This window comes from Anolis carolinensis, chromosome 1, assembly GCF_035594765.1.
Source record: "Anolis carolinensis isolate JA03-04 chromosome 1, rAnoCar3.1.pri, whole genome shotgun sequence".
NCBI classification, from domain to species: Eukaryota; Metazoa; Chordata; class Lepidosauria; order Squamata; family Dactyloidae; genus Anolis; species Anolis carolinensis.
The window spans coordinates 275,269,328-275,297,069 of record NC_085841.1 but is presented as its reverse complement, the minus strand read 5'-3'; the positions used below and the strand labels follow the sequence as shown (position 1 = coordinate 275,297,069).

Genomic DNA, 27,742 nt, shown 5'->3' with positions numbered 1-27,742 from the left:
TTGTAGCCACAGCTTTTATTAGATGCGATACAAAAATCTTTTCTGAGAAGTCATAATCCGGTATTTATCTACATTCCTATAGGATTTTATTTTATATGTTTAGTTTCAATTTTAAGGAATTTTCTACAGCACTTATGAATTTTAAACAGAACATAAAAATGTATTTAATAGGAACTAACATAGTAAGAAAGACAGCTCTGTATACCCAAACATTCTACACTTTTAGGAATTCTTGGAACTCTACCTGTACTCTTTTCCAAGTAAAAAAAACACTTTTGATTAGACAAGGAAAGACAGAAAGGGCTATAACCTTCCATCAAATTAAATATGCTTAAATGCCATGTATTTCATAGGCACTTAAAGCATAACCAGATGCAGGATTACTATCTGGGCATCAACTCTTCAGATCCTAGCACCAAACTGAAATGGATGCTGTAGTCTAGAGGGATACTACCATCTAGCAAGTGTACAATACTGTAGAAAAATGCTTTAGGAAATATTTCAACTTTAAATATTTCCCCCTAAAACATAGTTGTGCATGTTTTTAATTCAGTTTTCAAATATAAAAGATGGACATATTTAACTTCCCCCAAATTCTCTCAAACCAAAATATATTTACAAAAATTTTATATTAAAAAAAAGGAGAGGCCGGAGTTGAAATCTAATCACTGTCATCTGATCCAGCATAAGATCCTCTTTCGGATCCTTCATTATTGGATGCCTCTGGTTCAGACCCATTAACCGAACCTTCATTATCAGATGCTCTCTCAGAATCTCGGTCAGAATCCGCACTGCGAGAAGCTGGACGAGATTCATTCTCAGAACCACCAGAGTGGCTTCTTCCAGACTGCACAGAGGGGCTTCTTCCGGATCTCACAGAGGGGCTTCTCCCCGACCGCACAGAATCATTGTCAGATTGATCCGAGTCAGACTGCCTCTTCTTCCTTGGTGGTCCATCGCTGTCTGAGTCCTCATCCGAAGGATGGGCAGCTGGCCGCCTGGGGCTGCCCCTCTCACTGCCCGACCGGTTACTATTGTCCGAATCACTGTCTGACATGACACGCTTGTTGAGTGTCTCTGCATTATCAGAATCGCTGTTGCTGTTCCTGGCATTTCTGATCAAAAATAGAATAGTGCAAAAACTATTAATAAAACATTGCAGAAAAGATAGCATACCAAGGGCTTAGCTACACTTTACTATCATAGCAAGTGGTTTGATACCACTAATTGTTATGGTTCAGTCAGGCAAAATCCTAATTTTGTGAGATCTTTTCGAATTCTGTCAGCTGTTCAAGAGAGTACACTAAATAATTCTATGCACCCTTGCTCAAACTATAAATCTCAGGTAAAGAGATAACTGAAAGTGATAGTAAACCTCTCTAATTGTGCAGTGTGGTTAAACTGCTCATAGTAAAACATGACAGATCACATCCCATTTGGATTACTGAAACACATTTTACACGGACTGCCTTTGGAAAATGTTCAGAAATTTCAGCCAGTCCAAAAGTGCTGTGGCCAGACTTCTGACTGGTTTTTTTTTTTTAACAGGGAACTGGGAACTCTCTTGATGAAACCTTTTCCATCTCTACTGGTCCATTTCCAGGTAGTTTCAATGTACTGATTGTGGCCTATAAAGCCCTATTCATCTTGCGCCCAGACTATGTTAAAAATGTATCCCTACATAGGGCTGCCCAAATTTTAAGATCTTCAGAGAACAAGCTTCACCCCCAAACCCAATCTTTTTTTAATAAGCAGGCAAAGACCTTTATATTTGAACAGAACTTCATCCAAGTGTTCCAGAAGGGTATTTTAATGGAAACTGCTGTAACTTGATCTTATGCTTTCAATGTATGGTATATTAAACCTTTTAAGTCCTTTAATGTGACTACCCGTTTAACAGATTGTAGTCTTTTGCAACATATTGTTTTGACTTATTTTGTTTAATTTTAAACTGTGAGCCCACTTGGGTGTCATGCCTGCAAAAAGGCAGAGCATCCACTACATGAAGAAACAAGTAAATGAAATAATGGTTTTCTGTAGCCAATTAAGAACTCACAACAAAAAGGCACTGACAACTCCAAACCACATCCCCATGGAGCAAAACAAAATGGAAGAGATCGAATCTGCTGCTGAAAAACTGATTTCAGACTTAAGTTCAACTGATTGAATGGTCCTTCTATCATTCTGAATTCTATAAAGTGTCCACAGGAAACAGAAAAATAGAGGCAGGCTCTCAAATAGGGAACCTTTGAACCTTCAGATATTTTGAACATCAGGCCACTTAATAATAACCTTGCTGGGTAGAGTTAATGGAAACTGCAATCCAAAGTGTCATTGGTTTTAAAGGATAAGTTTCTCCCAACAAATGTTCAAAGTGACATGATAAAATAAATGAAATGTAACACAACTAACATGCATTAACAAGACTGCACAGAATGCAGAAGTATGAGCTTATTTATAATTGAAAAGATATAGAGTTCAGAAAACAGTTGAATATATCACACACAATTTTGTGTGCAAACAATTCCACTTTTGAAAAATTAAATGGCCCCTTGCTTCCAAGTGATATATACTATATACATACCCATCATCAGCAATTTTGAGTTTATCTTCATCTGATGAGTCATCGCTCGATGAAATGATAGCTTTTGATTTTATTTTCCCTTTCATTGAAGGAGGCAAGCGTTCTGGCTTGGGCTAGGAAAAAAAGTATTAAGAGCATTATAAATTTGGAGTTTCAGCTACTGTGTAATTGAATATTTTACTTTTTAAGTAGAGTTGCCTTATTGCAATGGTGACCACATCCAGTTAGATGGATGTGGTATAATGCCTAATTATCTGCTTCTTCTAATTTGTTTGCTAAGAATCAACAGAGACAAATTTCAATACATAAGTTTCATCCACGACCTCAGAAACTATGGATATATCCTTACAAAGAAAGCCAAATGCAGTAAGAATCCATGTTGTTACATACTAGAGACTCATGTTCTCCGTCCCACCTCTCCTTTCAATAGAAGGGGAAGGAATCAGAATATGTGTTGTCGAAGGCTTTCATGGTCGGAGTCACTGGGAGTTTTTCGGGCCGTATGGTCATGTTCCAGTAGCAATATTTCCTCATGTTTCACCTGCATCTGTGGCAAGCATCCTCAGAGGTTTGTTCAGAGATCTGTTGGAAATGAGGCAAGTGGGGTGTCCAAGGTGGGAGACAGTCCACAGATATATATACACTCCACTTGCCTCATTTCCAGCGAACCTCTGAACAAACCTCTGAGGATGCTTGCCACAGATGTGGGCGAAACGTCAGGAAATATTGCTACTGGAACATAGCCCAAAAAACTCACAGCAGCCCAGGAATCGGAATAGCTTGTGAAATATGGAAATTTGTTATGTACTAATCAATACTCTGATTTGGTCAATATTTATAAAGTTTTGCAGCACACTTCATTTTACTGCTTTTGACCCAACACAAATATAATACCACCAAACAGAAATACCTTTCTCTTCTCAGTCTTAGCTGGACGGCGCTTTTTAGGCCTTGGTGTAGCCTCATTGTCATCATCATCAGTACCATCATCTGCCTTCTGGGCTCTTTGGAAAAGAATACACAAAAATCCAACATTTCAATTCAGAGTGCCCCAATTAACTGAATCCGAATCAAATTACAGGTTTAGCAGCCCCTATCCAAAATGCTTAGAGCCAGAAGTGTTTGGGATTTTGGAATGCTTGTATTTGCATGATGAGGTATCTTGCAGATGCGACCCCATGTTTAAACAAGAAATTCATGTATGTTTCATATATACTTTATACACATAGCCTAAAGGCAATTTTATACATAGTACTGTTAATCATTTTGAGCATGAAACAAAGTTTGGGTATGCTGAAACAAAGGTATCACTAAGTTTTGGATTTCAGAATTCTGGATAAGGGATGCTAAACTTAATATCCTTTTAATTCTTTGTTCCTTAAAATATTTTAAGCATTTAGTAGATCTAGATGAAAATAAACAGTGTGACTGAGAACATCAATTAGAGGCTGAAATTCATAACTTTACAATGACATTGCTACATCCCTGACAAGACATTCAATCCTTCTGGTGAACTTTGATAATACATATTAGGGCATCATACATGATGTCCCAGTGAGTACCATTGTATTCTGGTACGGAAGGAACTGTGGGCCCCATGGTAAAATAGCTACACTGTTGGCTCTTTATGCACAATGATTCCTAGGACATAGCTGTCTCCCCTCCCCTCCTGAGAATACAGACATTGCACAACATCACAATTCCCTCTACATGATCTTAAGACAGTTTACAATATCCCAGCAAAAACGAACAGACAGAACACATTACAATAAGAAAGAGGTACTGTAAAATCACACAACATGTATGGATACTGGTTCACTAGCCAAAGTAGATACATTCTCATGCCAGCACAAACACTTTGATAAGCAGGCATAAAAATGCTTTTGGTTCACCACTATCAAAAACAAAATTCAGAAGCTTTCCCTAAGTTTGATGGGTGATGTATCAAGCAATGATGAGGGCTGTCTATGGAAAGAGGGAACTCTGAAACCTGAGTGTGTTCACAAAATCTCCCTGAATCCCCACCAAGGTTTTTATCATGTCAAAGCGATGGACTTGCCTTCGTCGCTTCTTTTTCTTCTTCTCCCCGTCTTCTTCCTCACCATCTTGTTCACTGCCACTACCCTTCCTTCTCTTTTTCTTTCGAGACACTGGGAGATCGTCATCACTGTCATCATTGACAAACTCTTCAAATTCACCAGTTTTTCTGGAACGCTATCACAAAATCAAAAACCACTATTATTTGTGGCAGTAAGTGATCCTCCAAAACAAACAAACCATTTTAGAACTTATCTATCAAACTAAAGATCAAACCTGACATACTTCATGTTTCATGAATTCTATTTTAAGAAATTTAATTTCATATATAATAAACTAAAATAAAAATAACTCATTCATTACCAATCCCCCCACACACAAACATCAATATTTAAAAAGAGTAGAATCAATTAGAATTACTTATAGGCTAATCGTAATTATTATTCCATACCCGGCCAGCTCCACCACGTTTTTTCTCTTTTGATCCTTCAACTTCCCCAGTGAACATCAGAATATTTTTGGTTTTCTCTACATATTGTGCCCTCTGTTCCAGAAGTTTCTTTTGTTCTTCTATTTCCCTGAGGCGTTTTTCTTCCTGGAAGCATAATTACAACATGACTAATTTGGTTTTAGTTATGATATTGAGTGCAAATATGAAAAACATTAGCTGCCTCGGAACGGTCTGCTCTAATACAAGTCTATGAAGGGGTGAACCCACTGCATGCAGCATCAAATTTAGGTAAGATTTACTGCATGGAGAAATAGCAAAACACATAGTCTTCAAATCATTATATTATAAAACAGATTCACAAGAGAACTATCCCTTCAAAATCCATTTGGGCTGGAGATGTTGTTATGTAAAGCATGCAAGCCATCTTGGATTCCATTTAGGTAAGCACTTCTCTGCAAAGTTGTGCCTGATGCCTACTTGGTGCTTTTCTGCAGCTTAATAGGCATTATTATATCCATGGCCTGGGCCAAAGAGGCCTGGAACCTGCCTTTGCGTGGGTTGACCAATCATAGCCCAAAGAATTTTGTGAAGAGAGGTTGAAGTGAAAGGCAAGGAGGAGAAAAAAATGATGTTGACAGTTGAAGACAGTTAGTGTCTTCAACTAAGAGACGTCTAGAAATAGTTTGCTAGGGCTTTAACTGTGAGAGGACAGTCATATTAGTCAGTCAAGTATTTTATGCTGAAAGGAGGGAAGTGAGGGACCATGCTGGGAAAGAACAAGGTAAGGATACAATTGTAAGTATATGAACTAGGAAGGAATGCCATCCTAGCAATATAATGTGCTCAAAGAGAAGACATAAAACAAAAACAAAGTGTTATTTCACTGGCAGAGCCTATTTTATGTAGTGACTAGTCAGGATCCAGCCATTTAGTACCAGGACTACAGTCACACAGCAGTATACATGTGCTGATCCTATTTTCCTTGGGTAGTGCAAGAATGAGCAACTGTTAAGAATGAAGGAGCCAGACTGGTTCCCCAGGTAACTTTGGATATCTCCCCCCGCAAAAAAAACAAACAAAAAAAAACCTTTTGGAAAATAGTTTTATCTCCAGCAGCTCCTAGAAGGCTTAGGAGGAATTTGTCCACTTTTTTGTTCTCTCTGGGCTATTTTAGATTCAGAAAAGGCCTTTCCCCCACAATGGGATATGACATGGAAATCCCGTTCACTTCTTGTCTGGTAAAAAGACTTCTGGGTTGGGGAAGAGTAGACGCTTAAGTGCGAAATATATCCCCAGAGTTGTTGGAGGCATCTGGGGACAAATAACTGGGGCTAGGAACTGCAGGCAGCTCACTTTCCCCATCCCAGCAACAGTGGGTTCTAAGGAAAAATGAAAGTTGAACAGTGGCTGCAAGAATATGGAATAAGGAATAGCCTAAGGCACCAGCCATCATGGGAATACAGTACCTGTTCTTTGAGCAATTTCTGGCGCAGCAGTTCTTTTTCTTGCTCTTGTTTCGCTCGTAGCTCTCGTTCTTCTTCGTCCTGCTTCCGGGCCCGAGCCACATGATACTGAGCTTGACTCAGCAGATCAGAACACTGCCTATCAAGTTCAAGTTAGATTTGCAGACAAAAGTAGAAATAAAATGTGAAAAAGGTCCCACTGCAATGCCAAAGACAGACACATTCAATAAAAAGGAGGAGTTTATAGCTGAAGACTGGAAGTACTTAGTCATGAGGAAATTGTACTGTTTGAGCAAGAACCTAGTAAGCACATGCATATGCTGTTAAGGCTTTGTTCATTAGCTTTCCTAAAACACTTCTGTCAAAGGGTCCAGATACTTTTAAAGATGGCAAATATATGTTTGGCAGCAGCAATTGCTACTGGACAAACCTAGTAAGTTCTCCAGCTGCAAATATTGCTCTGCCCTCTTGAAGAAGCTTTTAATATGCACTTCATGTTATTTCCTAGAAATATTTATCTTTATGACATGAATGTTTATGCTTCAATCATTTAAAATTAAATTGCTTTAACTACCTTCTGAGCTGCATCTTTTTTCTAAGAGAGTTGAGAACTTTTTATATATGGAAAAAGTTGTTTAGAGCTTCCTTTTGTTTAACTGCAACTAAATTAAACTGAAATAGACTTTTAATAGTTCAATCCAATAATAAAAACAAATTTCAATAAACATGTTTAATAAGCTGCAAAATAAGTTTATTAAAACTGCATGACAATTATTCTAAGAAGAAAATTAGAAGTTTCTTTCATGACCCCTGTATCAACATCACCAAAAAATGACTATAATTAATTTCTGGTAGTTATTTGTTAATTTGATGCACCCCAAACATCAATCTTGTGACATCTTGAAGACTACCTCTCTCACATAACTGTCATGGCTGGCTCCCTGTTTGTTACGTACTTGCATCTGATGAAATAAGCTCTTACATAGTAAAACTTTAGTCAAATAACATATGTTAAATTGTGAAGCTGCCACAGGATTCTCTTGTTCTTACCATCATTAATATATCAGGGCCCTTACTAGGACATTATATAAAATGTTGTGCTCCAGCATCTACCCATACTAGAGGAGTTAAAATGGCTGGCTGCTATCAGCTTCCTGTTCAAGACAGTAGAGTCTGAATCCAAGCTCTTGCCCCAAACAGAAATGTAGATATAGGCCATGGTTCTGCTTAGTTCAGATTTTTAAGCAATGCATATCATGCCATACAAATATTATACAAATAAGAAAGCAGGCATATATTTTAAAATCTATCCCAATTCTTAAGTATGGTAATTTAGAGAAGGAACGATTCTTACCTGGCTTCAGTTGCAGCAAGTGCCAAATCAAATCTCATTTTATCTCCTACTTTACTCAAGTAACTGAAGTATCTAAATGGAAAAATGAAGTCGGGAATCAATTTTTTAATCTGATGCATGCTGGCAGTCCTTCTTTTGAATCAAAACAGGCTTTCTATGTTAAACAGATTTTTGAACAATTCAGAAACAAAATAAGTCTACATTTAGGACTGGACAAGCTTTGAGCGTCAAATAGTCTTTTTTCATTTCACCTGAACCTTTGGATTGCTCCCTTCCAGCCCCACCAAAACAAAGTTGCATTCTAAATGTAAGATAAACACATCTAAGTATTTTCTGCACAATGAAAATATTCTGGGGAGGTGAAATCACCACACATCCTCCAGAAGGGTATAATTTGCCATTTTGGAGATTACATTTTGGGAAGTTCAGTATGGTTGAACAGGGCTTAGGGCAGTGGTTCTCAACCTGTGGGTCCCCAGATGTTTTGGCATTCAACTCCCAGAAATCCTGGTAAATTGGCTGGGATTTCTGGGAGTTGTAGGCCAAAACACCTGGGGACCCACAGGCTGAGAACTACTGGCTTAGGGGGTTGACCTTTATGTATCTCTGCTATACCTCATCTGTATCAATCTCACTATATTTCTGTTTCCCAAGCATTTTGGCTGCAATCTACTCAATACAGTGTAATATTTCCCATTCAATTTAATGGATTGCATGATGTATCCTTTTTGTGGAGGACTCAATTATATTGTAGGTGACTCAATACAGGCTTTGGAGATGTAACAGAACCTGTCAAGCAACTGTGTGAGAGTGGAAATCTCAACTACTGGGACAAGAGGCGGGTACCTGTCACAGGGAATCCTGCTCACACCCATACATTTTGCAAAAAGGGTTGTAATAGTATGAGAAAATAATTGGTGAGAGATTAAGTCAAAATAGAATCTTAACTATTTTAAAGTAAGCTTCCAGTTCAGAAGCTTACTTTACAGGTATCTAAGAGTCAAGTACAGTTTGCACCTAGTTGACTGGTGTCGTTTCTAAAAATATTTGATCTGTGTGCTGGATTATACTCTGAGGGTGTATTAGCCACCTTGTCACTCCCAGTACTTTCTAGACTCTGCTGGGAACCTCCATGTTTGTAGATTTGACCACAACCAATCTGTCTAACTGATCCACCAACTGCAGATTTAGACAACAGCAACTGAAGCCAGCCATTAAAACAAGGAGGTCTGCTACCTTCCAACTTTATATAAGTATTATTCAGTTCATTAACTTGGTGGGGATCATTTTTGCAATCTACTGACATAAAACATCTAAAGGATGTTGTATAAGAGTTACTGCTACTCTAATTAAATTTGCATTGTTTGTTAAAACTTACTAAAGCAAAACTCTGTTTTAAAGGACAACATTTAGCAAATCTGAAAAATTTACAAAGCTGTAGAAAGTAACCAAGTGTGGTTAGACTGGAATTTGGTATATACAACACAACAATATTTGTAAAAACAACTTATAGGGCACATACCTATGAGCTAACTCCAGTTCTTTCACAGCATTTAGTACTTCTTTCAAGTTACTTTTTTCATCTTTCAGGACAGAGGTAGCCAGCCTTTGCAGGACCAGGGCAACATTGAACATAAGAACTGTATCACTGGGAGCCACATGTCTAGCCTGAGGATTCAAATAAGCTCTGAATTATATGGGTATGCACCAGCAACCCTTCAACATGCATGAGACAGTGCTATAAAGCAGCCATTTTTAAAAAAATCCAGTTATTACCTTCAGCAGTGTCTGCTTGCATTCTTGTAGCTTCCCACATTTGAAGAGAGCACGGGCCAAATACAACAGTACTTCAGTGTTCTGGTGTTTATAGAATTTTCTGAGGCAATTTTCATACTATATGGAAAGAAATCACACATACAAGAGTTTCAAGGTTTAAGACTAAATGTAGATTTTAATTAAACTAAATATAAAGCTCACCTGTTTCACTGGACAATGCAACACATTTCTAAGCATATGTATCCAAAATAAGTCCTTGTGAAGTGGGATCAAATTGAATGTGAAACTAAATACAACCTTGTAAATAAGACCAAAAATACCCTGCTAATCTCTAAATTCTCTCCTAAATTGCTAGTCTGGTACTTCTGTTGCCATGCTGGTTACAGGTGTGGAGACAACACAATCTTCTAGTAACACAGGATATTAACTTCTTAACAGGCTAGTGGGGAAAGGGGATTTTCTTGTTGGATTTCTTTGTAATGCATGGCTACCAGATACTAAGTAAAAGGCTGCACTAAGGCACGAAGAGCTTTTTAAAAAATGAAAAACCTCACATCTCCTGCTGCAGTCCTGATGAACATTTTCAACCTGTTATTTCGAACGGTAACAAAGTTCTTATTGACACCAACAACTCATTACCATTAGGTCTTCTTGTTCTAACCAGTGATTTATTATTGTCTAGTAAATAAAATAAGTGCTGCCATTAATTGGGTAGTTCTGCAAACTTAGAAACTTCAAGTTATATTGTACAATTTGACATTTCTATTTCTTCTATGTATGTGCATCACCTACCAGTTCACTGTTGAAATTAAAATATATTTTTATATTATGTTAAGGACAGAAAAGAACAGACATATTATTGGGGAACCAGTATAGGGTGTAACTATCCTATATAATAGCTAATCCAAGCAGAACTGCAATAAACACTGCATTATATCCTCCTTCCTAAAAGAAGTACTCCTATCCAGGCTTAAGACCAGCAATTCCCTCCAAGGATGGCATTCCACTCCACTGTCACCAACTCACATTATTGTTTTTTTCCATCACTCTATTGCAAACTAAGTCCTCAACAGACTATTTTTTGTCTGTCTTAGGTTATGGGGTTTCTTAAAGAATGTGTTGAATTTGTCAAGCCTTGGGTTTCTCTCAAACATGAAATGCTCCTCCCTCTTCTTTCCTACCAGCCTTATTTTGCTGCTTTTAGGTTCCTAGTAATGCCTTAAGGACAGGATCATAAAAGAAAAGGACATTTCAATCTGGTTTACAGAGTTGGCTCCTTACTACTTTTATGAGATAGTACTTTCATGAATTCTGTTTCAATTTGATTCTAACAGAAGTGTTCTCCTGATCTTAGTAATTGTTATCAATTGTGGGGGGTTTTAACTTCCCAAAATGGCACTACCTAAAATAATCCTCCACCTTGTACGACTGTGGAGCAGAGCAGACAGCTCCACATCTGTATGCCTGTCCGTAGAGTCCCACCTCATGTACAGAGGAAGAATTGTTTGAGGCTACAGACAATGCAATCACTGTTGCCCATTTTTGGTCAAAAGATATTTAGCCACTTGTTTTCCTATTTTTTTATCAGTTTTATACTAATTTATGCAATTCTTTTTATACAAAATAAAATAAACCTTCCCAAAATGTAGTTATTTTTTAAATAAAGTGGTCCCATACTAACAAGGTTAAAAAAAAACACCTTTGTTATGGGAAAACATTTCATGTCTTTATTTTTTCACAGGATTCTTGTCCCTCATCCATCTATTTTGAAAGATTACCATTTGCACAGCACTGATGTACTGCTTCTGTTCCACATATATATGTGCCAGATTAAGCCACACATCACTGATATCTGCGGTTGCCTCTCTCACTTGGGCAAAAACATCACGAGCCTCACGGAAATATCCTTTGTGTGCCAGCACAGCTCCTAAAAAGGAGAAACCAAAGGAGAACTTTCAGATATGTACACTTTCAAAAACTTCAGGATGCAAGAAGAAAAATCAGATGAGAAATCTGAATACAATAATCACCTATGCCGTTTGCAGCATACAAATTCTTTGGGTCATTCCTGAGCACTTGTTTGTAGATGGCTAATGCACGATCTTGATGACGCTTTTCCTACAAACACAGTGATAGAACTCTTAGGATAGCAGATGATCAAACCTTTCTATTTATTATATTTTATATCTAAACGTTAAAAAAGAGAAACATCACACCAACACACAAAACATCATTAACCATTCTAAATACTTTGAAAGGCTCAGAAATAGTTGAGGGAAAAGATGAGCAAATATGAATAAAGAAGGAGGAAGAGTTGGGACAAAAATCTTTGAAAAAGAGAACTCTTCCAAGTAACAAGTCTCTGTGCAAAGAAAGCAAAGAAGAAATTCTTCTGACTTCTTTCAGGAGAAAGGTCTCACTTAAGGAAAAAAGCACAGAAATTGGGTTTCCTATTGTAGCTGCTCAAATCTATTGCAAAGTCAACAGACTGATGGCCTCCTAAGCAAATTTTTGTGGTCAAGGAAGGCCACTGTTCAATCGCTGAAGTGGCCCTATAAACACCATATGAAAACAGGCAATATTCACCTTCTCCCTGTCCCTGGTGGGCTGGTGTAGAGTCTGTAACCACACATTGCCCAGAGCCAACATAGAGTATGTGTCATTCTGAGTTGATGGCTGTTTTAATATTCTTTCAAATTTCTTCTGTCCTGGACCCCACTCTTGTTTGGCCAGATGAAGATTTCCAATTAAGGACCAAGCATCTGGGTGGTCCTGAAAGAGATATCCAAATATGTTAAAATCAGACCCATCCATGATGAATGGTTCTATCTAATTCTCCTCAGAGACCTCTAGACTTATGGAAACAAAATTAGTCCAAAAGAGTATTTGGCTCCTCCACTGCCCACCTTCATGAAGAGATGGATAAATATTAATCATTCTATGGTCTTCTTAAGAAAGGGTGCATCTACACTGTAGAAAGAGTGTGGTTTGACACGACTTTAACTGCCATGGTTCCATGCAAAGGAATCATGGGAGCTGGAGCTACAGAAGGTCCTTTGCCTTCTTTGCCAAACAGTGCTGGTGCCTTGTCAAACTACAACTCATTCGATCCCATATCATTGAGCTATGGCTGTTAAAGTGGTGGCAACCTGCATTAATTCTACAGTACAGACATATCCGTTTAAAAAACAATGCAAGTTCAAAACAGTTTATCCTTCTTACCCTCCCCCTATGAAGAGATTAAATACAAATTTCTATTAATTTTCAACAACTGATCTTTTTAAAATGTGACTTATCTTCCATACAAATCTGGCAAAACAAATCACAGCTACAAAGAATATTTCCATGCACACTTCAAACAGTCCCATAAGAACAACCTAACAAAAGGTTATTTCCAGATGAATATGGAAGCTACATAATATGACTTAGTTTATATTCATAAAGTTATGCTAGTATATTTAACAGAAAGAAATTTGCCTCTAAAGGTTCAATATAAGAAGGGAAAAAACCATACTGAGTTCCTGAGCAACAATATTGCTAGCGGAAAGCCCTTACTAACCTGATTGATTTGAAGGGCTTCTTTAAACCAGTCAGAAGCTTCATAAAAGTTCCCTTTATCTCTAGCCATAGCTCCTAAACGCAGATAGCCTGACACAGAAAAACAGATTAATTACCAAAACCCAGTTCAGGAGGAGACATATCCACCAAATGTTTTGTTCCACTGGTGCCATGCTGGCGAGGAACAAAAGCAGAGTGAGTCAGTGTTAACTGTACATTGAATAGCCACTAACTGTTAGCAGTGACCGAGAAAAGAGCTTGGTAGGAATAACAAAACAGTGACAGCAACTTATACGCAATCCTCCAATTAACAGCACCCATGCAAACTTATATATAGCACTGGCACAAAACAAAATGCACCATGGGAGTAATATTCTACCCAACAACATGTGCAAGTAATGTACATGTATGATGTGTTCAAGTACACACAAAAAGGCCTAACATTAAAATACTTTTTGTAAAAATTCCTAGTACAGATACTTTTAAAATAATTTGAAAAGAGGGTTATTCAATGACTTATACTGACACTGACTGATCAGACTCAGAATTGGAAGAGCCATCCAGTCCAATCTCTTGCCATGCACAATCCACAATCAAAGCACTCCCAACAGATGGTCCCCAGTCTCTATTTAAAACCTCCAGAGGAAATTGTATAGGTTATTTGAATGCAGGAAAAAATGGAAAATTATTTCTAACCAGGTTATGTGGTTTGACCAAAGTAATTGACACAAAAGAAATTTTGAGTTAAAGACAGTTTGCCATACAAAGCTTCTAAGATACATGGATGGAAAATTAAAAGTCTAGCAGTAGGAAGGGAAACACAGGCAGCTATTCCAAATTCAAAGAACTGCACCAAGATTTCTTACAGTCTACGTAGTTTGGATGTTCTCTCAGAATGTTTTTGTACAATTTTTCCGCTTCATGGAATTCACACATTGCTTCATACAATCTTGCAAGGTTGTAGGAAGTAGTCACTGAAATGGCGTTATAGTAATGCTCATCATGTTCTGCTTCTGCTTTAGCACGATCCAGAGATGCCAAGAAGTATTTCTAGGGGCAAAAAGGGAAAAGGAACAAAAGAAAACAAAAGTAAAACATTCTGAATACAAAATGGGCAGAAGGACCAATTCTGAACATGTTGTGCAACAGTAGTTAGTGGTAATAATGGGTTCCAAACCTTTGCTTCTCCTAAGTTCCCAAGCCTGAAGTGAAGAGCACCCACATTGTTCAAAATCTCTGGAGGGACATCAGCCTGTACTTTTTCCTGAAGGATTCGTGTTGCTGTACCATAAGCTGAAAGTGCACCCTGTGAAATGAAAAGATGGCAGACAGAGGTTAGCTTGGAGGCATAACTGTTCAGCTTTAAACAATGTACTTTATGCATCTGTTCCATACCTGTATATCTGTCTGCTCTAGGATTTGTGCCAGTTCAATCCAGGCTTCGACATCATCTGGGTATTGCTCTGTCACCTTCTTTAAATGACCCTGTAAAATACAAGTATTATTTATGCATAAACACACTGCCAAAATACACAAAACAATGATGCTACAGTTCACTTTTTAACACAAGCAGCACTACTACATTAAAAAGGAGTCAGAGGCATTTTCAAAAAGCTAAAAAAACTCCAGACAGACATGTAACTACCATCATTAAAACTAGTTAAATATGACCAATTACACTATATAACATGATTTTGTTCATATGTTATAAATGTCATTTCCTAATTGGTTCTATTATAAAACATGGAGAAAGTTTATTAATCCGCAAAAACTGTTTTTGCAGGACATCCTGCAACACATTTTGCTATAGGTGTTCAATGAATATCTCATAGAGGCTCAACCACTTCAACATAGTTTGTGGCAGCTACAAAAACCAAGTTTCTGGAGTACAATAACTTTTATAGTGAGTACTGCACAATTAAACAGGAAATAACACTTTCAAACCAGGAACAGGATTTTTTTTTCAAATTTTGTTACATAGCGTTATTAAGCGTTAAAATTGACAAAATTGGCAAAAACTCAGGGTTTAAATTTTAAAGATATGGTTTTCTGAGTGGAGAAGATTAGAATACAAGACAGTAATAATTCTCACAGATACAAACCATCATACAAATTTACATTCTGGAAATAAGCACCTCTACACAGAGTCTGGCATTTCCTAGCAAATGGAAAGAAAGCATGCAATGTTCTCTTTGCCAAAAAATACAGCATTCCTTAAATCTTTTTCCTAAATTAAAATTTAATAATAAAAACACACACAAAGAGAAAAGCAACAATATTTATGAATGCATAAATAGAGACATAGACAACAATTATCTAACAAACATGCATCTACTCTACCTATAGCTCTTAAACTACCAACATATACATAAACTAGTTCTAAAAGTGGATTTCCAGCTTCTCTTTTGTCGGTTCCTCTATAAATGTAACATTTTTCTTCCACTTTATATCCAGCAAATCGTTTACTTCTACTTGTTTTAACAGTTTTTACAAGTGAATGTCCTAACATTTTATGTCTCCAAACCTATATATAATCTTTCCTTTTCCCTCAGATATATATTGATAAAATGGTTTCCATTTTTCTAAGAATGTGTCCAATGACTTATCCTTCAACAAATTGTTAATTTGTCTGTTTCTATTAATTCCCAGAATTTCACTGTTCAGTTTTCCATAGTTATATAGTTTTCCTTAAGTCTAATAGTTTACCGATACACAAAATTTAACTATAGCCATTTGAAAAAATTATAAAAATTAAAAACACTGTCTTATCTATCTAGTAACTATCTAGTAACATTACAGCTATATATGTGTCTATTCAGAACTGAATTTAAGCATGATGGAACTTGCTCCCAAGTAAACAACCAAAGGATTGTAGCTGAAGTTTAAAGAGTATGTTGATGATCACACCTTTGCAATATCTCTTTTATCTTGATCTTCTGAAGCAGCATAGAGGGATCCAAGAATTTTCATGGTCTCATAATTGTTTGGATAGGCTTTCAAAACTTTTTCAAAACACTGTGATGCATTCTCTTTGTCTCCTCGGTAAATGTACATCTGACCCAGTCCAAAAAATGGTAGCACAAAAGAAGAGGAAGCAAACTGAGTAGCCTGATAATAGTACTGAAAAGCTTGATCATAATCTTCCTAAAACAGCAAAAGAGGGAAGCAAGTTAAATTTCCATATGCAATGTGTATGTTATTTCAAAAAATCAGAATCCAAAGTATTAAGTGGTTTCAAAATGTACCTGAACATGAAAAGACCTGGCTAATTGGTAGCAGCTCTCTGCCTGCATTGCTTCGACCTCAGTATTATGGAAAGCATGAAGAGCCAAATGCTGGACCTTACCATAATCCTGTATTGTAGAAAATAAAGTTAATGTAAAAGTTTTCAAAGCTATGTTCTGAAAGACTTAGTATTGGAAACCTAATTTAAAATTGACAGAAAGAGAACTCATTCAAACATGTTCTTCTATATAGAAACAGACACCTCATTTCATTCACACAGGAAATGAAGCTGCAACACACAATTAAAATATCAAATACTTCTGGGTTATTTAATTATTTCTGCAGGTAAATGCAACAGAGGAATCTGAGTAATATATAATTATAAACATATGAAAGTATTTTAAATAAAAAATACAGTACAATTACAAAATAAAAGTGGCTTCAGAAATCCTGGGCAACCCATTTAAAAAGAACATGCCAACACTTAATTTTTGTGCCTTTAATTAAAAGATGATCCACACATTATTAAATAATTATTAAATAATCTGAAGAGTTTTCAACTAATATCATTCTGGTACTTTGCAAATGTCTTACCTTTTTGAAAAAGAAGTGATTAGCCAAATGGTTTAGCACCATTGGGTTACTAGGATCAATTGTGTATGCCCTAGAGAGCAACTGGACACCATTTTTGATGGAATCAGCCTGAAAACATTAATACAAGTTGATTTATTATTTCGATTGGTATTAGCTTTCTGTCCTTTCTTTTTTACATTTCTAGAGAAATTCTTTTATAACCTTTTAAGAATATCACCTCAAAAACATCCAATCTCAACCTCCCATGTAAGTTGATTTATTATTTCAATAATAAATCAACTTGGTAACCTTGTGTACCTCTGCTTGATTGCTCCAAAGTGTGCAACATGCTCCAAAAGGTCCTTGTACCACCTCATCCCACCACTATTATGCCCATGGGAAGAACCAGCTACACTGGTAACTACAATGGGAAGGTTTCAGCAACAAATCGGCTGCTGAATGTGAATATGGTATTACCAGACTCAGTACTAAAGAATCTTATTAGGGGTTATACTACTTCAAGATCAAAGAAATGTAAATATGAATTTGCTAAACTGGAAAATGTGAGGCTTTCATTTCTAATTCGTCTTGTTTTCATGACTGCAGAAAAGATATTCTGATTAGAGTCTCAATTAAGCATAGTATTCTGATGTTACCATTTTAGGTGAAACCTACCTCTTTATTATTTAATTCCAGAACAGCCAGTCCAACTAAAGCTCCCACACATTTGGAGTTGAGTTCCAGGGCCCTGCTGAATGCAAGACGAGCTTTTTCCAGCTTGCTCAGCTTTACAAAGCAGTGGCCCATGCCCAACCGAACCTCAGCTAAAAAAGAAGAAAAAAAAGCAAATCTGAGATTTAAATTTCTCAGTTTGCACCCATATCTCCATTCAAGGAATGTAGATCTAGAATACTGATGAATACTATATGCTCTGCAGTAGCTTTAGATTTGTATCAGTCTCTCTACTACTTATATGTTGCCTCTAGGCAACATATATTAAACAGCCATATATTTATACATCATTCCTACCACTCCTATTCTGTTTACCTTTTATTTTTGGAAAATGTTGCTTCATTTCCTCATAATGTTGTAATGACTGAGGGTTATAAACAATAAAATGGAACTGGAAATTCTATTTTAAATGATGGATTAGAAATGCTAGCAAAACAGCCTGAGCTTGGCCTTGAAAATGAGCATCAAGGCTTGTAAAATATATCTGTAAACATCTAGAAGCCACAGAATTCATCTTCAGCCCAGATTAATATCTAAGCCAGAGAGTGATTCTGAGAGTGCATCTACACTGCAGGATGAATGTATGGCTCAATGCAAAAATCATGGGAATGGTAGCTTGTAGTTTGACAAGACCTTTAACTCTCTTTGCCAGAGTGCTGGTGTCTCAACATACTACAACTCCCATGATTTCACAGTACTGACCCATGGCAGAGTGGTGTCAAACTGCACTACATCTACAGTGTAACTGCATCCTTAGCCTCCAACAACTACGCATCTTTGCCCTGCTCCTCAGCCCCCAAGGCTGTGCTTCTAAAACTCTGACAGCAGTATCTCCTATGTAAAGATATGTTACACAAAGGCCACTGTTCAATGGCAGAGTATTACCAGTGACAGTTTGATTCAATATTTGAATTTTAAATCAGACTGAGATGTGCTTTTTAGCCCCATTTTATCCACAGTTGCCTCCTCCATCATAAACAATTTGACTACTGCTGACTACCCTTATAGCCAAAGAGTATTACTTGCTGAAAAGTAATGAAGGAAGATGTTTATGGCCATCATACTCTGCTTGTAGAATTCAAGAAGGCATCTAGTAGGCTAGACTCAGGTAGTTAAAGTGCAGCCCTGGTGCTCCATGCAGTCCCTCAAGGATGTTTCTGGGGGGGAGGGCGGGGAGGCTTGTCCTTCCAGAATCTTCAGCCAAAAATGTGAACTGTTTCTCATGAAAACATGCACATAGAGCAATCAGCTAGCAGCCTCCCACTTCTCCTTTAATTTTTATAAATTAGTTTTTCAACATCAAAAGTGGTGTTCTGGTTACACCCATATATTCCCCCATGTTTTGGGTTTATTTTTAGTAGTTGTTGTGGCTCCCAGAGGGTTATAAGAGTAGAAAACAGTCCTCTTGAGCAAGGGTAGAAAATTGCCTATCCCTGGTTTAGACGAAGTTTGGCCTGATCCAACAGGCTCTATTATTTTTATGTCCCAGATTCAATTCATTACATGTCCAATGAGATAGGGTCACAACTAAAAGGCTGGGAAAGACTGCAACATGGAGACCTACTGCCAGGGGTTACAGGTCTGGTGGACTGAAGCAAGTTCATGTGTTAGCTTTGTTCTGTTTTACAAATAAGTGTACTTCCAAAATTTGCACTCTTTTATCAGCAGATATTGATCCAACATCTTATTCCGGATTAATTGGGGTCACACTTAAAATGTTCTTTCTTGTTGTCAGTTTCAAAGCACTAATATAGAATAGGCTGTCAGTGTTAAATAGAAAAAGAGGCACAGCAAACCATACTAGTATTTAGCCTGCCTGAATTGTAGGGCATTATGTGGCCTCAATGAAACAAGAAGTGACTTCTAATTTTAAAAGGAGCTTTTATGTTTCTCACCTGGGCAGCCTGGGTTGGTTCGCAGTGCTTTTTTGTAGTACGCAAGGGCACCTCTGTAATCTTTTTTGTTGAATGAAATGCATGCCTTACCTATTTGGGGAAGCAACAGTTGATAAAATACCTATTTTAATTTCACAACAAACATTAAATTAACATCAGATATCCTTTTTCACCTGTTGCAAGCATGCTGAATACTACAAAATGATTTATTTATCAATTGATTGATAGACTGATTCTTTAACACTTCTCAAACAGTAAGTAAACTTAATGTAATGAGTAGCAATATTAAGGACCTTTATTTGGAATGCAATTTTCAACTTCAATGGCTATCAGCTTCAAATTTAATGGGTATAAGCCTCAAGTAAAAATACTAAGACTAGGGGATCACATATCTATACAAAATTTAATATAAAATGGAGATATGAATAGCTCCCTATAAGTTAGTTTGCCTACTGTTGCCTAATACAGGGATAGGAATTGTACATGTCTCTAGACATTGCATTTCAGTATTCCTCGCCTCTATTTAAACTGACTAGGGCAGCGAGGAGCTTCAATCTAATATTTTGAGGGCCACACCATTCCCACCCTTGCTCTACAACAAGCCTGAACAAACAGTGGCCCTCTAGCTTTTTTGGACTTCAGCTCCCAGAATTCCTGGCCATTGGACAAGCTGGCTAGGGCTTCTGGGAATTGAAGGCTCAAACACCCGAAGGAGGTCACAAGTTCTGCAGGCCTGCTCTAAAAGGAACATCTTCACTTCCCTGCTGTATAGTCACAGATAGTATTAGAAAGGGGAATTATTTCCAGATTATCTATAAGAGCACTGGGGAAAATATACCTCAGAAAAGATACAAAACAGTCATTAAAAAAACCTTGGAATTATCTTTTCCCCAAACTGTTTCTCAGTACTGTACCATTATTGTCTAAGCTATCCACAGATGAACTCTGGAGAAATCAGCATATAGGCTTCATATTTCACAAAAGTCTCACCAAGAAGAGCTGGAATATTATTTGGAGATTGGTTAAGCACAAAATGAAACTGTGCATCAGCTTGGTCCATTTTATCACCCTCCAAAAGGCAGAAACAGGCTCTTCCCAATAAATGGTTCTAGAAAAGCAAGAAACAAGAAATGGATTTTCTTAAAACATTTTCACCAAGAGAATGCCTAATTTTGCCTAATTCCACTGATTATTTACAATGACATATTTACAGATTCAAACAACAACAAAAACTGACAATAGGGAATAAACACATTCCTCTAATTCATTATTATTAAGAATGACTTTACATCAAATTTCCCTGTTGTGTAACTCCTGTATATTGATCTTCTCTTCATCTACAAACGCCTCATGGAAACTTCTGTTCCACACAGAGCAACTTCTGCTTCCAAGCATGATTCACTTTTCCCAACTATGGAATGCTCTTCCACTTTACATCTGGTTCTCCTTCTCTCTTATCATAACAGGAATTTATGAAGCTACCAATAAGTTAGACTATTGGTGCATCCAGCTGAGGAATGCCCATGGAAATAGGCAGTAATTATCCAAGTTTTCAGACAGAAGTCTATTCAGTCAGTCAATCACTTTATTTATATCCAATCTTTTCCCCAAAAATAGAATTCAAGGTGGCTAAAAGAGTATTCCAGGTCCACACAAAAGGCTGAAGTGTTTCTTTCAAATATTAATGCACCATCATTTTTTTTCAAAAAGGAGAAGATAAAGTACATATGATTTTAAAACTAGCAGGTTACTTGGTGAGTGCTTTGCATTATTTTTGATTATTTTGAAACATATTTTTGATTATTTTTAAACATTTACAAATAAGGAAATGGCCCTAAATCTACAACTCGTTCAGTGATTATACATGGCTCATTGTATCAGGGTTTTAAAAAAGAAAGAAATTGTACTAGTCATTATGTTATTTCCTGAAATGATAGCCATTTACACCCAAAACTAACATGTTACAGGTAACACCGTTATTTGCAATGTGCTGCTTTGAAGCTCTGGATCTACCTGGACATCCCAGAGACTGAACATGTGGTCTCTTGTATGCAAAGCACTCGAATTACTACTATAACTGAAACACTGCCCTTCCCTTCAAGCACCTCTTTTCACTTGGCCAACCAACAGATCTTTTGTCATTTTAGCTTGCCAAACATCTCTTGTCTTTGATTAGAAGTTAGGCCAGTGGGACGAAGCATTTTTGATTTTCAGTTTAGTACAATTTAGCACTGAATGGTTTGACAGGTTCTCTTCTGAAGAAGTAGTGCTATTATACATCCTTGATTTCTAGGTAAGCCCAAGGGCACTAATAATTTTATTTTAAGTGATATTGTTGTTGTGTGCCTTCAAGTTGGTTTGAATGTATGGTGACCCTATCATGGGGTTTTGCTGACAAACTTTGTTTAGAGGGGATTTGCCAAGGCCTTCCTTTGAGGCTGAGTCCAAGTGAGTTTCAATGGCTGAGTGGGAATTCAAATCCTGGTCTCCAAACACTATACCACACCGGCTCTCAAGAGATATTATCATGGCTAAAGGGCTCTGTTAAGTTTATCTTATGGTAAAATGCTAATACTGGCATTCCCATGAGCTCTCCTACTGTCAATTTATTCTAGGCAGCAGCAACTCATGTGCAGCAGCAGGTGTTCACTTGTTGTCATGTAAGTAAGAACCATATCTAGAAAAAGGTTTCCATATGTGGACTCCAACACATAGCTATAGGTAGTGATTTGCAAGCATCTTTCTGTTACACTTATCTTCTTTTGAACTCAAGACAAGAAATATCTTTTTACAAATGGAACCACATTAGACTAACTATATGTAGAATACAGCCAGCAATACCCCAACTAGATAATGGGTGAAATGAAGCTGAAAAACATAATTAGTGAGGATATTTTCAAGATGAAGTCTGTGAACCACCCTGAGTCCTCTTCAGGGTTGAGAAGGGTGGTATATAAATACCACAAATAATAAAATAAATAAGTCATTTGTTCTTACCTGATCATACATAATGATTTTATCAGCCATAGTGTATAGCAGTGTGGCCTGTGTAATAAGCTCTTTCTTGTTGTCTTTATTCTTTTCTTTGCGAGCCTGCTGCACATAGTAGGCTGCTAAGGTGTCTAGGCAAGTCATCTGATCTTTTTCATGATCTCGATAATCGAGGTTTCCATCTATTCGAGCAGCTTCCAATAGTTTCACAAAATCTTCTGTTTTGCCTTGCTTGTAATATTCCAACTAGAAAAGGGGAAATGGAAAAATTGTTCATTATTTTCAACCCTGCTATACTATGAAGCAGATCACCAGCTTGTATTTTAAATAAAACGTTGGATAAAACAAACACTGATTTGCTCCTTTAGTGTCAGAGAATCACCATCAAATCAGTATTTTTTAATCTTTGTGGTTAAAAAAGCACACATTTACAGCAACATAATGATTTAAAAGAAAAGTATCATAGACAATAAAATTTATTCAGCATATGTTTAAAGTGATCTACAAAATGTAAAGGGAATAGGAACAATGGTCCCTAAGATTGTAGTCATATGCAATACACCTCTGTGTTCAACAGGATTTACTTCAAAGTAAGCATTCACAAGATTGCTGCCTAAAGCTACTTTCACTCACCTGTGATTGTACCCAGAAAATAGATACAGCATGTAATACAATAATTGTACCCCAAATGTGCTTCTTTTACACAGCATGTAAAAGAAGCACATTTTAGATAGTGACAAGACAAATTATTTGAATAGTCTTTCCGGCATCCAAAAAAGCTACATACATATATTTTGATCAGTGCATAATATTAATGACTGAAGCAAGAAGAGCAATCAACTCATAATGTAATCTCTCTCACACAAATATCAATTACTGTAAAGAGAGATAGTATATCCAAGCATTTGCAGATTCACAGAAGATTTTGGAGATAATCTAGTCCTGCTCAATCCAATGCATCTTACACAAAATCTAGTAACTGAGAAAACAACTATCAGTACAGCCAGAAGTATATTTTTCTAGATCAGTACATCTCAAGCTTCCTGATATGGGGGACTGGAAAAAATGTGCCATAGGAATGGTACCATGTTTATTCCACCTGGCTAAAACTGCTTTTCTTTCTTTCTTGGAAATTCATTAGGGAGCAGCAGCCAGTGATTTGGGGATGGCATCAATCCTCGAACTACCACTTTGAGTGGGATTGTTGTAAATGATAGGTGGGTACTGTTTCAGTATCTAGGCAGAGGCCACTAGGGGACGCTAGAAAGAGAGAAAGGATAATCCATTTTACAGGGATGGAGGGTGGATTGAAGGAATTAAACAATTTTGCTCTGTTTTCTTGTTATAACTCCATCCATGTCCCCGTCATGGAATCAACCCTCGTTTATGATATGGGAAGGGGGGGGGGGTATAACCAGTGAAAACAAGGAGAATGGTTTTCCTCCTTCAACACCCAAAATGGACTACCCTCTGTCTAGCACCCTCTTGTGGTCTCCGCCTGGATAATGGAACAGTACCAATAGGAGTAACCTTTTGCTATCTCTCCTATGAACATCCAAGCAGGTCTGGGTCTAGTCAAAGCCCAGATAATAGACTGCCTGGACAGATGCAAAGTGGGATATGCATGGACCAAATGAACAGAATACAACCAACTGGCCAGATACCAACCGCTAGAGCAATCCATATGTGCAGTTGAGTGTGTTCCTGTTTAAGAATACTTATAACTTCATCCCCCTCCGGCAACTGATCAAAGTCAAGCTCAATGACCTAAAAATAAGGAAAATAGGAAGTGTAAATATTAATAGCTCAATGCAAATGAACTTTATAATACAGTAATCATGCATTTACACTTCAGGTCCAACCTATCTTTGAGACCACATCTCTTTCTATGAACTGGCATGGGCTCTAAAATCTACCGGGGAGGCCCTTCTCTCGGTCCCACCTCCATCTCAAGTGCGGTTGATGAGGACAAGAGAGAGGCCTTCTCAGTGGTGGCCCCCCGGTTCTAGAATGCCCTCCCAAGAGAGATCAGGCTAGCCCCTACCCTCCAAATCTTCCACACACAATTAAAGACGTGACTTTTCCGACAAGCCTGCGATCATGTTTAGAATCTCTTATAATACATATGAGGACGTTAGACTCTTTTTTAGCACTTTACAATTCTGAGGTCGAATACTACTGTTTCATCTACAGCAATTGCTGTATTTTATTGTTTTTACCAGGGGGTATTGTGAATTCATGATGTTGTGTTGACTGTTTATTGCCTATGTTTTGTTTTGCACTTTTTGTATTTTGTGTCACACCTTGAATGTTTTGTGAGTCGCTCCAAGTTCCTCTGGGAGATGGTGGCAGGATATAAATAAAGATTATTATTATTATTATTTTAACATTAAGAATTATGTCTTACACCACTGTAGTTCAGTTTTAAGTGCGTACCTTGACAAAGTGCTTGTATATGAATTTTGGAGTCTTATAACTCAAAAAGATCATTCAAGACAACTTTCTTCACAGAACAAAGAAATAAAAAACCCACATTTGCAGTGCAATGTATTAGAAACATAATTTCTGTATTTCCATGTAAAAATATTGTTTTGTTTGTAGTGTCTTGGTGAAACATAAGGAATTAGCAGAACTGCCACCCTTTTTTAATGCATGTTTGCATGCTTACTAATAAATCTAAAATAGATACAGGATTTTAAGCACAGAAATCAGGAGTGGCTCTTAAGCACATATCTTTTGCAGTCTCCAACTCCCATGCTCACTCCTGCGGATAGTGAGAAACAAGTGGCAAAAAAATCAACATCATGATGTCTTTTCATGTTAAACAGAAAAAGGATGGGTGTTACTGAGGGCACAGAATTATGATCCACTAACTTTTTGTCAGTCAGACACTTCATAAGATTCCTTCTACAACTCCATTTCCATGGAGCTGGTAAGGAGAGTGGCAAAAGTAAGGTATTCATGCTTTACGGTTGATAAGAGAATCCCTATCCCTGTTTCACAGGTTGAACATCCATTACTCAGAATTGCAAAATACAATATTGTCCATATGGGTGGCTGAGAAAGTGACACCCTTGCTTTCTAGTGGCTCAATGTACACAAACTTTATTTCATACATAAAGCTATTAAACACATTGTATAAAATTGCCTTCCGGCGACATGTACTATATAAGGTGTACACGAAACACAAATTAATTTCATGCTGAGACTTGGGATATATCTACAAGATATATTATGCTTCTAGGCAGGGGGTTGGACTGGATGGCCCACGAGGTCTCTTCCAACTCCAATTCTGTGTGTGCGTGTGTGTATGCAAATACAAGTATTCCAAAATCTTGGGGGGGGGGGGGGATCAGAAACCCACACCACTTCTGGACCCAAGCATTTTGGAGAAGGGATACAAATTTGCATTGGTAATAAACATTTTAAAACCTAAGTCCAGACATGAAATTCCTTTATGGTTCATCCACACCTTATACACATAGCCTGAAAATATTTGTATATGTGGCATTTTAATAGCTGTGTACATAAAAATAAAATGTATGCACACTAAGCCATAAGAAAGCAAAAGTATCACTATCTCTGCCACCCAAGTGGACAATTTTGGATTTTGGAATTCTGGAAAATGGATGCTCAACGTATAATTGAGAATGGCTACTTGGTTGCTATGAGCATTCCCTCCTATCTATGGCAGGCATCCTCAGAGGTTGTGAGGTCTGTTGAAAACTAGGCAAGTGGGGTTTATATATCTGTGGAAAGTCCAAGGTGAGAGAAATAACTCTTGTCTTTTGGAGGCAAGTGTGAATGTTGAAATTGTTGCAAGATATATAAACCCCACTTGCTTAATTTCCAACAGACCTCACCACCTCTGAGGATGCCTGCCGTAGATGTGGGCGAAAAGTCTGGAGAAAATGCTTCTGGAATATGGCCATACAGCCCAGAAACCTCACAGAGACCCAGTAATTCTGGCCATGAAAACCATTGACAACACAATGGCTACTTGATTTGAGGACTTAGTAGCCATATATATATATATATATATATATATACATACATACATACACACACAGTAGAGTCTCACTTATCCAACTCTCGCTTATCCAACGTTCTGGATTATCCAACACATTTTTGTAGTCAATGTTTTCAATACTGTGATATTTTGGTGCTAAATTCGTAAATACAGTAATTACTACATAGCATTCCTGCATATTGAACTATTTTTTTTCTGTCAAATTTTTTGTATAACATGATGTTTTGGTGCTTAATTTGTAAAATCATAACCTAATTTGATGTTTAATAGGCTTCTCCTTGATCTCTCCTTATTATCCTACATATTCGCTTATCCAATTTTCTGCCGGCCCGTTTATGTTGGATAAGTGAGACTCTACTGTATATATATATATATATATATATATATATATAAGGCATGGGCAAACTTTGGCCCTCCAGGTGTTTTGGACTTGAACTCCCACAATTCCTAACTGTTAGAAATTGTGGGAGTTGGAGTCCAAAACACCTGGAGGGCCAAAGTTTGCCCATGCCTGATCTGTATAAGTCGAATGAATGCAGTTTGACACCACTTTAACTGCTATGGCTGGATGCAATGAAATCATGAAAGTTGTTGAGACACCAGCCCTCTATGGCAGGGAAGGCTAAGGATCTCATGAAACTACAACTCCCAGGATTCCATAGCATCGAGATAGGGCAGCTGAAGTGGTGTCAAGTTGCATTCATTGGCCAGCGTAGATCACGCCTGAGCAAACTTCGGCCCTCCAGGTGTTTTGGACTCCCAACTCCCACAATTCCGAACAGCAGGCTGTTAGGAATTGTAGGAGCTGGAGTCCAAAACACCTGGAGGGCCGGAGTTTGCCCAGGCGAGGTGAAGATGCACCCCAAGATACTGCTAAACCTGGACGCGCCAGAGGGGGTCCGGGTGGGCTGCTCACCTCGTCCGTGTCCCGGAGGGGGATCTCGATCGAGCCCCGAGACATGATGGCGGTGGTCTCTGTCTGCCCCTCAGCGCCGGCTGCGTCCCTTCCCTGAAGCCGTTTGCCTCCGCGGCTCAGCTCTGCACAGGCGCAGTCGAGCCTCGACCCCGGAAGT

The 27,742-nt window shown here is 37.7% G+C and overlaps 1 protein-coding gene across 1 annotated transcript; it reads right to left on the bottom strand.

Annotated features, from left to right (window-relative positions):
- Positions 1–27,742, bottom strand: ctr9 (CTR9 homolog, Paf1/RNA polymerase II complex component). The gene is made up of 25 exons (XM_062967697.1): positions 27,586–27,742; positions 24,308–24,406; positions 22,646–22,885; positions 20,639–20,756; positions 19,649–19,738; positions 17,697–17,845; positions 17,043–17,150; positions 16,469–16,576; positions 16,131–16,367; positions 14,619–14,708; positions 14,401–14,529; positions 14,090–14,273; positions 13,225–13,313; positions 12,252–12,437; positions 11,696–11,783; positions 11,444–11,592; positions 9,666–9,782; positions 9,412–9,557; positions 7,890–7,961; positions 6,539–6,674; positions 5,073–5,216; positions 4,644–4,798; positions 3,495–3,588; positions 2,585–2,697; positions 1–1,115 (listed from the first exon to the last, which is right to left on the bottom strand). The coding sequence occupies exons 1-25, from the start codon at positions 27,628–27,630 to the stop codon at positions 662–664; spliced, it is 3,540 nt and encodes a 1,179-aa protein (XP_062823767.1). The 5' UTR covers positions 27,631–27,742; the 3' UTR covers positions 1–661.

Excerpts from the sequence above, each read along its gene's own strand:
- ctr9 (XM_062967697.1), bottom strand. The coding sequence starts at position 27,630 with ATGTCTCGGGGCTCGATCGAGATCCCCCTCCGGGACACGGACGAG. Across the intron at positions 22,886-24,307 it reads ACATATGGATTGCTCTAGCG|TTGGAATATTACAAGCAAGG; the intron begins GTTGGTATCTGG and ends CCCCTTTTCTAG. Across the intron at positions 14,709-16,130 it reads ATAAAAGAGATATTGCAAAG|GGTCATTTAAAGAAGGTGAC; the intron begins GTGTGATCATCA and ends TGTATTTTACAG.